Genomic DNA, 13,245 nt, shown 5'->3' with positions numbered 1-13,245 from the left:
CCCTACAACCGAGGACAGCCAAAGACCCCACATACCACCCAAGTAAAGCCACAGATACCCTACCCTTCAACCTCACCAGTCTCCAGTAACTCACCTCGGCCCAGTGACCCATCAGATGAAAAATGCTTTAAGTGTAATAAACTGGGACATATCAAGGCCAACTGTCCCAAGAACACCATGCGAGTGCAATTCATTACACCACCATCACCCCAAAGATCCCCAGGCCCGGATGCCTCTCAAATACCCTTGGAGCGAAGGGAAAATTTGAGAGTGGGCGGAAAGAAGGTTACTGCGTGGAGAGACACGGGGGCACAAGTGTCAGCTATCCACCAATCCTTCGTTGACCCCAAATTCATCAACCCAAAGGCCAAAGTTACAATTTACCCCTTCATGTCACAAGCTGTAGACTTGCCTACAGCTCAACTGCCTGTCCAGTACAAAGGCTGGTCAGGAATGTGGACTTTTGCAGTCTATGACAATTATCCTATCCCCATGCTACTGGGGGAAGACTTGGCCAACCAGGTGAGGCGGGCCAAGAGAGTGGGAATGGTTACACGTAGCCAAACCAGGCAACCTTCCAGACCCATTCCTGTTCCTGAGCCATCCACAGAGGCCCCGTCTGTGTTAGCAGAGACCCAGACAGAGGTAGTGGACCCGGATTCCATGCCAACCACTGAAACAGCCACAGCACCTCCAGTCCCAGGCCCGGAACTGGAACAGCAACCAGCACCAGCGATTGCAACCCCATCTTCAAACTCAACGCCAGTGGGCGCCAGCGAGCCACAACTGGCAAAAGCAACAGACAGCCATACCCAAAAGGCTCAGCCAGAGCCTAAAATACCCTCAGGTGCACCAGCGGAGAGCGGTTCACCAGCAACGGAAACAACCCCATCACCTACATCGCTTCCAGAGGGACCAAGCCCAAGTCCACAGTCTGAGGAAGAACTGGTGACCCCAGCCTCAAGGGAACAGTTCCAGACTGAGCAGGAAGCAGATAACAGCCTTCAAAAAGCTTGGGCGGCGGCACGGAACACCCCACCGCCTCTCAGCTCTTCTAATCGATCCCGGTTTGTTATAGACCAAGAACTTTTATACAAGGAAATTCTTTCTGGTAAACACCGGAAAAAATGGCAGCCGCAAAAACAGTTGGTGGTTCCAACTAAGTACCGGGGGAAGCTCTTAAGCTTAGCCCATGATCATCCCAGTGGCCATGCTGGGGTGAACAGAACCAAGGACCGGTTGGGGAAGTCCTTCCACTGGAAGGGGATGGGCAAGGACGTTGCCAAGTATGTCCGGTCTTGTGAGGTATGCCAAACAGTGGGAAAGCCTCAAGACCAGGTCAAGGCCCCTCTCCAGCCACTCCCCATAATTCAGGTCCCATTTTAGCGAGTAGCTGATAGCTAAGAAGACAGAAAATATCATATTGCTTCTATATAAATCCATGGCATGCCCACAATTTGAATATTGCATGCAGATGTGATTGCCCCATCTAAAAAAGATATATTGGAACTGGAAAAGGTACAGAAAAGAACAACGAAAATGATTAGGGGTCTGGAACAGCTTCCATATGAGGAGAGATTAATAAGACTGGGACTTTTCAACTTGGAAAAGAGATAACTGGGAGTGATATGGTGGAGGTCTATAAAATCAGGACTGGTATGGGAAAGTAAATAAGGAAGTGTTATTCACTCCTCATAACACAAGAACTAGGGGTCACAGATTAAATTAATAAGCAGCAAGTTTAAAACAAAAGGAAGTATTTCTTCACACAACGCACAGTCAACCTGTGGAACTCTTTGCCAGAGGGTGTTGTGAAGGCCAAGACTATAACAGGGATCAAAAAAGAACTAGAGAAGTTCATGTAAGATAGGTCCATCAATGGCTGTTAGCCAGGATGGGCAGGGATGATGTCCTTTGTTTGCCAGAAGCTGGGAATGGGTGATAGGGGATGGATCCCTTGTGATTACCTGTTCTGTTCATTCCCAGAAGACAGGCTACTGGGCTCAGGGCTGGCTCCAGGCCCCAGCGCGCCAAGCACGTGCTTTGGGCGGCATGCCACGGGGGGGCGCTCTGCTGGTTGCTGGGAGGGTGGCAGGTGGCTCCGGTGGACCTCCCGCAGGCGTGCCTGTGGAGGGTCCGCTGGTCCCGCGGCTCTGGTGGGCCTCCCACAGGTGTCCCTGTGGAGGGTCTGCTGGTCCACCGGAGCCGTGGGGCCAGCGGACCCTCCACAGGGAAGCCTGCGGGAGGTCCACCGGAGGTCCACCAGAGCAACGGGACTGGTGAGCAGCAGAGCGCTCCCCGCGGCATGCCGCCATGCTTGGGGTGGCGAAATTGCTAGAGCCAGCCCTGACTGGGCTAGATTGACCATTGGTCCAAACTAGTGTGGCCATTCTTATGTTCTTATCCCACCTTGCCATGCACTAAGTCTTTGTGTGGACAAGCCCTTTCTGTTTATCTTCAGTCAGCTCCTTTGAAACTGGACTATGTTAATACAAACGATATATCTTCTAGTTCCAGCCAACATGGTCTAAATGGGGCAGTTAGAGCAGAGCACATTAGAGCACTGTACAAGTCACAACTTTTGAATGTGCTTTACTGCACTGTGTAGACAAGCCCTTAGAATGTGATTGTGTCTTGGGCTTCCCATTACTTCAAGCACAACTTTGGAAACCAGACAATTAGTAACTCCAAGTTACCATTTTCCTTTTCACTCAACTTCCTAGAACTAGATTGCCCTTCATGCTCCTTGTTTTTTGTTTTTGTTTTTTCTCTCTTTCTAGTTTGATAAGATCATCTTTCCTGTCTTGCCTTCACTTCTCCATTGGAATAGAAATTTCTGCTCTCTAAGGCCTTCTTTGAGGCAGTCAACCTCTTAGTGCTCCCTACACCCCAGTCACATCACCTAACATAATTAGAAACAAATTTAAGGTGCCTACCTACCTTTGGGAATCTTTTTCTTCACACACTATGAATTTTCTAGGAGAAAATGTTTAAAACTTCAAAACATACAAGTTATTTTTATCTGTTCTGTAATATAGTATGGAAATCCAGGAGCATTATCCTTCCATGAGATCATCCTGCCAGTCAGTGTGTTCCTTGTCTATCTCCTCAACTCTACAATGGAAAAAAAGGAAGGCTCTTTTACAGCTAGGACTGTCAATATGGCTAAATCCTGCTTTTGAAATACATAATCTCTTAAGTGCCATTTCCAGCTACTCAGGAGGATCTTAGGAAAGGAATAGGAAAATGATTAATAATTTTGCTCAGGACTCTGGGAAAAACACTTCCAATACCTCAACAGATTTTTTCAATGAGTCGAATTTGGTGAAATAAAGCTATGTTTACTTGTGGGTTTTTTTAATTAAGTTTTCCTGTGTCTGAGTGAATTGGAACAATTTAAATTTCCAAAATTTTCAATATTATTTTATAGAAAATATTTTTCATCATCTGAACATTTGCAGTGACTGTAGAACTACTTTCTAAAAAAATCACATTTTTGAAATAGAGGATGGAGGTGATATTGCCTCATAAACACATGATTAAGTTGAGTAAGCAGTGGGCTGAAAGCTAGGTGGTTATCCTACAGTGGCGTCTTTTAAAAAGCACATAAGCATGAATTTTTATATTAAAATGGTCTTTTCATGTGAGATGTTTCAGGAAAGTGGCTTGTTCTTTTTTCTCGGGCTTTCTATGCATAATTCAAACCTGCCTAGATTTTTTGAAAATTGAAATTTAGTGATGGCAAAATGTGAAACAAATTTTCAAAAAAGTCACACAAGTGTTCCTGGCTTTTTTTTTTTTTTTTTACCAGTTTTACCCAACTCTGTTAATAAGGACATCACCTACAATATTTCACTCAGTTTTCTTTCCTTGATAGTTGTTAAGATCAAGGAGATTTCCTAATTTGTTGAGATTTCACATCTTTTCCAGTCAGAAGAGATTTGACTTATAGAACAGGCAAGTGTTGCTGGAAATGTAATATCAGATGTACAGAAACTGATATCCAAATATGTAACGCTCTTCATTGTGTCTCATAAATTCAACTCATTAACACATTATTAAGAAGGTAGTGTATTTATTGAAAGGTGTTTCCTGCACCTATGTTTGATTTTGAGCTCTTTACACAATTTATATAAGACAACTGAAAGAAAACGGTAGGACTCCAACCGCCACCGTAGACCATACAAAAATCAAAATGGACCACTTACAATCTCTTCCCAATTCCAAACAGCAGCTCTCAAACCCATCTTTCCAATCACCTCAACTAGCTCCCAGTCAGCCCTCTCCAGAGAAGGTTGGGTGGAACATAAGCCACACCATTTTTATTCTGAACTTTAACTATTCATGTCCCAGTAGGAGAGTTTCTGAATGAATCTAAGGAAGATACTCTTTGTTTGGGCTTATGGGCAGAAATAAAATTTACAATGAAAAAAATCTATCAGTCATAGTGAGAAGATGGATGTTTCTGAGAGTAGGGTGTATTAATTAGAGTGCATCGCTCCAACTATCTTAATCAGTGATCTAAGTCATCTGGCCTCAGCTTTGTAGATAGATCTTAGTCAATGTTTTGCAAATTAAATTGGTGCAACTTTTTCTCCATCTCAGTAGATCCTAATCACTGGTTTATACTATTTCTCGGTGACTCCCAAAATTTAAAGCTCTTTCTATTGCCTGAATATTTTACTGAAGCAATGTCCTATTTTTGCTCTGAAAGAGCAAAAGAATCAGTACTTGATGTATGCATTAGCAGCCACTTGTGAGCTATCTACATCTTCACCAAATGTTACTGTATATATGTTAGGTTACTTGAAATCCCACACCTAGGGCAAAAAGGTTCTTCAACATGTGGGTTTATAATTTTTTTATTTGAATTTCCTTTAACACCCAAATGTCCACACTTTGGTGAATTGGCCTATTATGAGGATATGATAGTCCCTATCCATAACTTTTCTAAGTTTTTCACACCAATATGGATCACAGACCCCACCACTACCACTAAAAAAAAATTAGCCATAAATACTAAGCATATTCCTACTAATATTTGTTTTCAGTTGAGGATATGCCGCATGGCAAGAGTTCTCAGCTGAAAGATATGGAGATCAGTTTAGAATTGAGTAATTTTGTAATCTGGAATTGGGAAGCTGGTCCATAGATCCAGTTAGGTGGAGTGGGGGACTAACAGGAAGATAACATAGTATCAAATTCTGTCCTCAGGCATTCATGTACAGAAGGAGAATTTGGCCAGTAGTGTCTGAATAAATTATCTTTTGTCAGGCTAGTTTGAGCAGCCCCTTCACTTTATCATGTTCTGTATCTCTTTTTGTCAACAACTTTCTCCTGTTTCATCCAAAGGTGGATGTTCTCATAACACTGGGAATGCCACCCACTTCATACATAGCAATTACTATTGAAACAAAATGCAGTATAATTTTTTCTTCCTTTTTGGGCATTCATAACTAAGTGATTTTCAGGATTGCTCTTCATAGTTTGCCTCACAGGCTACTGGACACACATTTCCTTGAAGGCTGCAATCACTGTTTCCTTAAAGAAATTTGCAATTATAATCCAGGGATGTTTTTTTTTATTTCAGCTTCAAGTGAAAAGCCATTCATTCCTACTAAACCAAAAACATCCATCAAGCCAGGAATGCCACAGACCAAACCTGGTAATTGAGTCATTTTTGTAATTCTATATATTGAGGTTTAATCATTCGTTTAGCCAAACCTCAGTTGTTGTGCTTTTCAGAGGTATTTAGCCAATTTCTCTTTAGTTATTCCTGTGCAGCTCAAGTCAGTTGTGTTGCACTGGGGTAAGCGATGGCAAAATGTACACCCCTACATATGAAAACCAAAAATACTTTAAAGCTGACAGATTTATATTCCCAAAAAGGAGAGGCTGAAACCCATGCCACTATTTCTCATTCCCAAAGGATTTTCAAGGAATGGCACATGATGAAACGTCATGGTTTCAGTACTGGAAGGCTCACTGTTTTGTTTTGTTTTTTAAAAAAAAGTTTGGGTGGCTGCATACATGAGACCCCTTCTAATTACTGTCTAGTCATTTCTCTTATCTGTGTCTTACTCTTACTACCCATATGGAGATCATTATAATGACCTCCTTTGTAAAGTGCTTTGAGATGTACCAATTAGAAGTGCTACATAAGAGCTAAGTAGTAGTATTTTGTTAGAACAAAAACAATTTTAAAATGGATACTTTTATATCTATCTTGCTACTGATTTTATATTTTTACAAATATAAAGCAAGAAGCTACAAGGAAGATCTTAGTCAATTTGTTTCTGTCAACAGTCAGTACAACTGATAATGTGTTATGCTGTGATTTGTAAATTGACCCTTCTGGGGGAGAGGAGTCAGTAATAACCCAAATGCAACCTATTTCCATTGCAGTTTTTGTTTTATCTTGTGTGCAAAACCGAAGTTCATCAATTCTTTTTTAATTTAGTATCTAAGATTCTTTGCGTTTTTCCCCAACAGCAATATATCGAACGTCCCCGCAGCCACTCATAACAAAACCTTTTGTCACCTCTAAACAGACAAAGGCAACAATGGGTAAAGAAGTTTCCTTACTGAAATTGTGATACTGGTATTTTTCCCTTTTCACCAAAGAAAATGCTTCTAGAAAATGTTCTAGAAAATTATTTTGTGCTGCAACATTTCATTCGCTTTCACTCTCCTACATGTATGCACATCCTTTGCCATGGAAGACTCAAAGTTCTGTCTTAGAAATTATCTCTCTGCCACTATCAAACCATTAACCTATTTTTTTATCTGTCTGTCAAAACTGAGTGGTTCCATTTTCTCAGAGTATCAGAATTTTGGCCACTTTGATCACTATATCAAGTCATTCCACAGCGCAGCACTCTTAATTTTCTTCCTTTTGAGCAGTCATTTTATTGTAGCTTCCAGAAAACCATGAAATTGCTATTGTCTTTATTGCAGACTTTTATTTTCTGTGGGCTAAACATGGCATTGAACTATGATTCCTGAAGATTACAATAATAATCCTGCTCCTTTCTTTCAGCTCCTAAAGAAACACGACTCATTCCATCCAAACCCAAAACATCTGTCAGGCCAGAAGTATTGCAGACTAAACCTGGTAATTGCATTATTTGTGTAATTCAGTATAGAGGCTTACAATCTTTAAAAATGTTATTGTGGCACTAGCTTAGCTACACATGCTGACATTGATTAGTGCCTTGATGATTTTACAAACATGGCATATTGAAAGATGTTACAATCATTTTATTTAATTGAGGACACAATAGTGAATTGTAAAAGAAGAGGACACTGAAAGGGCTAGCGTGACTTGAATCTCTCCTTGTGGACAAGTCAGCCATTTGTTCAAGGTCGTTTCATGTTGAATTTAAGTAATATCCAGGGATTGTTTTTAACCGATAGAACCCCTTGATGTGTCTTTGATATATATGCATTTATATCGCGGCCATCATACTTCTTATTGAAATTATTGTATGAAAGGGGACCATGAATTGGAAAGGCTTTCCTCACCTTTTCAATTATCCTCTGAACTCAGATCTCAGAATCATACTCCAAAAGAGTCCGGTGACACCAACCAAGTTCAGGCCTGCCCAAAAAAAAGATAAGCCTTGTATTGTGTTCTGAAGCTCGCAAGACTTTACACAACTGTTCCTCTCTGGAACTTGCAGAGAGTAGAGACTTTCTGCTCTGTTAAACAGGTGCAAACTTAGAATAATGCAATGGACTTCAGTAGGTGTCTTCAGATTTACACGCATCTAACGGAGGGAAGAATCTGGCCCAGTGACTGGGTACTTTCTAGATCACTTTATTCTAGGCAAAAGGTTGAGTTTGTAGATCTGCATTTTCCCTAAGAGAAGAGAATCTTCTCATCAGTAATAACGATAGGAGAAGTGGAAAAACTAGTGGTGTTGACTCAGATACTATTGTGATAGATGCATTACATGATACAGATGTATTTTTATGAGAGGAGACTCCTGGTTCTTCGGCCTGTGGCCACAATCCTGAAGTGTATTTGTGCACAAGAATGAGGGAAATTTATCCAAATACTTTTGGAATCTTCCAAATATTTTTTAGTTGAATTACGAAATAAGGAAATAAGGAAAACTTTTAGAGTGAGTAATGACAGGAGGAAGCAGAGTTCTTAATTTTTCCAAAGTGGTGGCCCCACCCCTAGTCTTTGAATTATCAATTATATTTGCTCTTGAGGCAGACATAGTTCATGATGATATTTTTAATTATTTCCTTTTTCTCAATCCTCTAGCACTGTGAGAGAATGTAATCAATAGCTCTGCTTTTTAGATAATTGTACATTTTTTGTTGTACCTCACAAATAAAAAATTGAAACAGATAGTTAATAAAAGAGAAGGTTAACTTTTTAAAGGATGATTTTGAAAGACATTGTATAAGTAACCAAAGTCACTCTTATGGGAGGAATCAGTTGACTAGAGCTATCAGTGATCGCATCAGTGGACATTAGTGTTAGCACAACTGTGAAGAAGCATGCATGTGAGAAGAGGATGGCGAGGAAATTTAAAATATACAACATATAATAGGAAAAGCATTTTTCCTATACATGTGAATACTTAAGTAGTTGAAAAATGAACTTTCTGTAGCAGGCAATTGTTTAATTAAAATGCTATTTTATCTTGTGAAAGAAAAACCTGGTCTTTGATCCTGACCCTGCATAGTACTAAGTTGGCCTTTGCTTCTATCCCAAGTGTCGCTGATATTTTATCTCCTACTGTTCCAAAAACAATGCATCTGAGATCAGTTAACCTTGTAACAGTTCCTGTTGTTGATGGGTCCAAAGTGACTTTGGGCAATGAGAACTTCTTGCCAGTTTTTGTCATTACCTTTCCCCTCTGCTTTTGGAAGATGACTGAAATTATTCTTTTATCAATAGCTAAAGTTTCCATGTTTCTCTCTCTCTTGTTTACTTGTTGGTCATGCTCCAGGGCTCATGCATAATACTGCTTCTGATTTTCCAGTCGGTTTGTTTGCTGTCCTTTCTAGGAACACGCATTTCATGCACAAGGCTGGACCGTCATCTGCAATGCTCTACCCTGACTCCCTAATCTTCTGTTGCCTGTCTTATTAATGCTTTGTATCCTCCTAGTCTGAAAGATTATATTTTGAATTAAAGCATGATTTTCAGCCAGGTTTCCAGCACTGAACCTTTTCATTTCTGGACTACACAAACAGAGTTTTAATCCTCCTCCTTATTGAATTTAATTTGTAGCATCTGATTTAAGAAGACATGAAGTACATTTAATAAGTTCTGATGTTTTCACTTTCAGTTCCAAATGAAACATACCAGATTTCATTCAAGCCCCAAACTGTTCTAACAACTGAAAATCCGCTCTTCAAAACTGGTAACTGATTAGTTTTTCTTAATTCGGTGTTTTGAGATCATTAACAATCTCTGAAGTGGATAACAGCACTTTGCACTTTAAGGTCAAATGGTGTATACATTATTACCTAGAACACTGTATTCCATGTACAGTTTGGTTTTTCTCAGAAGCCCAAATACCATATTTTGTGTTTTTGGAGAGAGAGGGGGAGACTCAGAGACTGAGCCAAATTCTGCCCTTGAATGAACATGTGCTGCTCCCATTGGAAAAAAAAATTGTGCATGCACATCCAAGAACAAGATTTGGATTGGTAAATGTACAACCCCAACCTGCTGCTAAGAAACACTTTTGACAGGAGCAAATCATTCCAGATGCCATGTCGGTCCTCCCAGATTTCTTGTACACAATTTGGTGGCCATGTAGCTTGTTTCTCCCATGCTTGGCAGATGGTAATGACTGACACATGCATTCTTGACATCATTCAGACAGGCTACACTATAGAGTTAATCTCCCCTCCCCCATCAAAACCCCTTTTCTACCCTTCTTCAGGAACTACTCTCACAAGAGATTGTTCATTCAAGAAGTGGAATCACATCTTCATCAGGAACCATAAAGCTGGTACCTCCTCAACACTGGGCAAAGGGTATTTACTCAAAATATTTTCTCATCCCTCCACCCCCTCCAAAATAAAAGGAGGATGGAGACTCAGCTCTCAAACAGCTCAATGTCTTTATCTGCAGATTGAAGTTCAAGATGGTCACCCTGGCTTCAGAACCTTCCGGTCAGGTCAGAACCTTTCCTCCTGAGATGAAGCCTCAGTCAGGTCCTCTCAGCATTAACAAGGCTTCCATTTAACCCACTGTCCTCATGCTGTTTGACCCACCTATCTGTAAAGGTTGCCTTTCTGGGTGCCATCACCTCAGCTAGAAGATGAGGTGAGCTGGAGGTCCTTATGGCTGATCTGCTGTACACAATCTTCCAAAAGGGCACGTTTCTTTAAGACTTCACTCTAAAATAACCTTGGATTTCCATCGGAATCAAACAATTCACTTACCTGTTTTCTTCCCAAAACCACATGTCACCAGTGAGGACATGATACTTCATTCTCTAGATATCCACCAGGCTCTGGCATTCTACCTACAAAGAAGATATTGCCTAGACTCTTTGTCCTTTGCAGAATGGTTGAGAGAGGAAGTGATCCTTTCCCAAAGACTTTCAAAGTGGATATGAAGATGCCTTATGCTGTGTTGTGAGTTAACGGCCATCCTCCCCCCAGATGTGAGAACCCACTCAACTAGGGCCAAGGCTGCTTTGATACCCTCATTTTGCAATGGTCCCCTTACTGATAAGTGTAAAGCAGCAACATGGGGTTCTGTCCATGAGAGACATGTCTTCATAAGAGACATGTGCAGATACAAGTTTCGACAACTAATGCATCTTCCAGCACAGCAGTCTTCCAGTCACTGGTACCACAGAGGTCCTCTGCACCCTCCCTCAATGAATACTGCTTGTCAATCACCCACAGTGGAATACACATAGGGATTATCACTCTAATAAGAAAGACATGGCATCTGGAATGATTTGGTCCTGTCAAAAGTGTTTCTTAGCAGCAAGTTGGAGTTGGATGGAGGAAGAGGGGAGAATGCTTACTTGCTCTGCTGCACCCTCTGTCATTCCCATGGTGGTTCATAGCCCCTCTAAAGATAAAAGGGGTGAGGTGCCAGTCACTGCTTTATACCATTGAGGCCTGTGGAATTTTCTCCATGGCACTGGAGTGTAGATCCCCAGAGAGCAGAGGGTTGCCTTTGAGTCCTTCAATGAGTGTAATGAATTATCAGCCTTCTCCCTGAACAAACTATTGTCTTCAAATGGAAAATCCTCCACTGTAGATTGGACTTCTCTGAGGACTGAAGGCATGACACTCTCCACCTTGGAGTGCTTCGAGATATGTTGTCCTTATATGTATTCCACTACCTGCCCTCCTTTGGTTCCTTTGCACATGATTCATGGTGGAGAAGGAACTAGAGACGCAGTCAGTCTGCACCGCCTCTTATGTTCTCAGTTCAGAGCACGAGGCAGAGAAGGACACAGGCAAAAAATCTTCTGGTCTCAGATACATGGAGCGCATGCATGCCTCACAGTGAAGTGGAAATAGGGACTACACATCTTGAAGAAGTCTAGTTATTGTACAAGACTGAGAAAGACTGTTGCGTGCCTGGATGCTTTGCAAGGACGAGGCCCACACACACGGTGAATTAATTGGCTTTAATGAAGGTTAAGTGACACACCCACAACGGGGACTCAAAGCGTTGCTGTCACTGGGATGGGGAACCCAGCGCACGGAAAAGTTCGGCCTGGTGCGAAATCCAAAGAGTACAACCCATGCCCCGCAGCAATTATAGCATCATGCTAATGTTATGCAAAGCAACACATACATATGCAATTTGGGGCTTTTTGTCAGCAATGGCCGCCCCTCTTGGCCTATGGCCAGGGGCTTTTTGCAGTTCCCCATAAACACCAGGGTTTCCCACACAAGGCAGTTCTAACCGGTTAGAAGCAGCATTTGCTGGCACACTGTGTCCTATCTTAACCTCGAGAAAGCGCAAAGCCCTAGCTAGGCCGTTACAAAATCTTCCGGTGTCCCCTACAAAGATGTTATTTACCATGTGATACTTTTCATTGGAATTCTGTGGAATAGAGTTTAAATAATTAAAATTAGCCAGATTAATCATGTTTCCCCCTTTTTCATGACTATATAGCCCTGCATACGCATAACTCCTGTGAACCTCAGTGGGAGTTACCTGTGCATAAGGGCCACCTTATTGATTGAGAAGACACAAAAAGATAGCTGAGTGCATATTTCAGACAATGAATACAGGGAATTTTAGAAACCAACTTTCAGAATTTCATCTCATTCCATGTTTTTAGTCAAGTACATGAAACTTGCAGAGAATGTTGCTGTTTTTAAAAACAAACTTAAGAAAATCTGTCTGTTTTTCCCAAATCTTGTGGGGGAATATTCCTAACATGAAAGTTGATATTTCCTCCATGGAGCATTTACTTTGTACAGAAATAAAGTATATTTAATCAAAATCTATCATCTGCCGCAAAGTGATCATATGAAGTTTAATGCATTTATGTTACTAGTTTGTGTTTTGTTTCTCAGATGGATAGTGTTACAGAAGTGCAAAGTATTAATATACTCAGCCATCTTTCAGATGTGATATCTGATCTAGGCCTCTAACAGTTTTTCCAAGTTGAGCAATGACATTCTGTCTGTTTAAACGTTTCCTCTGTAGTTTCATATGAATAAGATTTTATTCTTCATTTAGACTCTTACAAAACTATTATACGGTGTTGCTAACGCAGAATAGCTACTAAGTTCAGCAGCCAAATGACAAACTCTGCTTACGGTGCAAAGAACTGTAGAGCCTATTAGACTGTATTTTGAGTGTAAGATGATAGTAACTAACTGAGCTGTTACTAATTTCTGTTTTACATTTACAGCTTCCTATGTGATTCATACAGAAACCATTAAACCTAAAATATCAAAACCATTTGGCAAAACAGAGGCAACCCTGGGTAATGGCCAACACTTCACATTTTTAAACTTGATGCTGTCACTGCATTTCACCAGCCCATGCTCTCATTGCTTTGAATTTCTTCATTTTGCTTGCAGATGTCATCTCTTGAGTGATGCTGAAAACTTTCACACCTTTATCTGGAATACTTAACTCTTTGGTTTTTTTGCAGAAGCTAATTAAATTTCTTAAGGCCACAAATGCCCTGCTGAACTGACTCTTTATCCATACTCAATTGTGTAACTGAGTGTAAAATAATTGATGTCTTCTCCTCTTAAAACTAAGCATGAATGTAGCCA

At 40.9% G+C, this 13,245-nt stretch overlaps 1 protein-coding gene across 26 annotated transcripts in view; it reads left to right on the top strand.

Moving 5' to 3' along the window:
- The window catches only part of ABI3BP (ABI family member 3 binding protein), a 325,810-nt gene that overhangs the window by 243,279 nt on the left and 69,286 nt on the right, over positions 1–13,245 (top strand). For 23 of the 26 annotated variants that reach the window (XM_050956429.1, XM_050956543.1, XM_050956513.1 and 20 more), the window contains 5 exons: positions 5,591–5,665; positions 6,493–6,567; positions 7,040–7,114; positions 9,312–9,386; positions 12,873–12,947. In XM_050956429.1, coding sequence (XP_050812386.1) covers positions 5,591–5,665; positions 6,493–6,567; positions 7,040–7,114; positions 9,312–9,386; positions 12,873–12,947 — 375 coding nt within the window. The remainder of the gene's footprint in view (positions 1–5,590; positions 5,666–6,492; positions 6,568–7,039; positions 7,115–9,311; positions 9,387–12,872; positions 12,948–13,245) is intronic. The other 3 variants (XM_050956535.1, XM_050956459.1, XM_050956521.1) reach the window with 2 other exon arrangements.

This window comes from Gopherus flavomarginatus, chromosome 1, assembly GCF_025201925.1.
Source record: "Gopherus flavomarginatus isolate rGopFla2 chromosome 1, rGopFla2.mat.asm, whole genome shotgun sequence".
Lineage (NCBI taxonomy): Eukaryota > Metazoa > Chordata > Testudines > Testudinidae > Gopherus > Gopherus flavomarginatus.
Note: the sequence above shows the minus strand (reverse complement) of the source record. Positions and strands in the feature narration are given on the sequence as shown.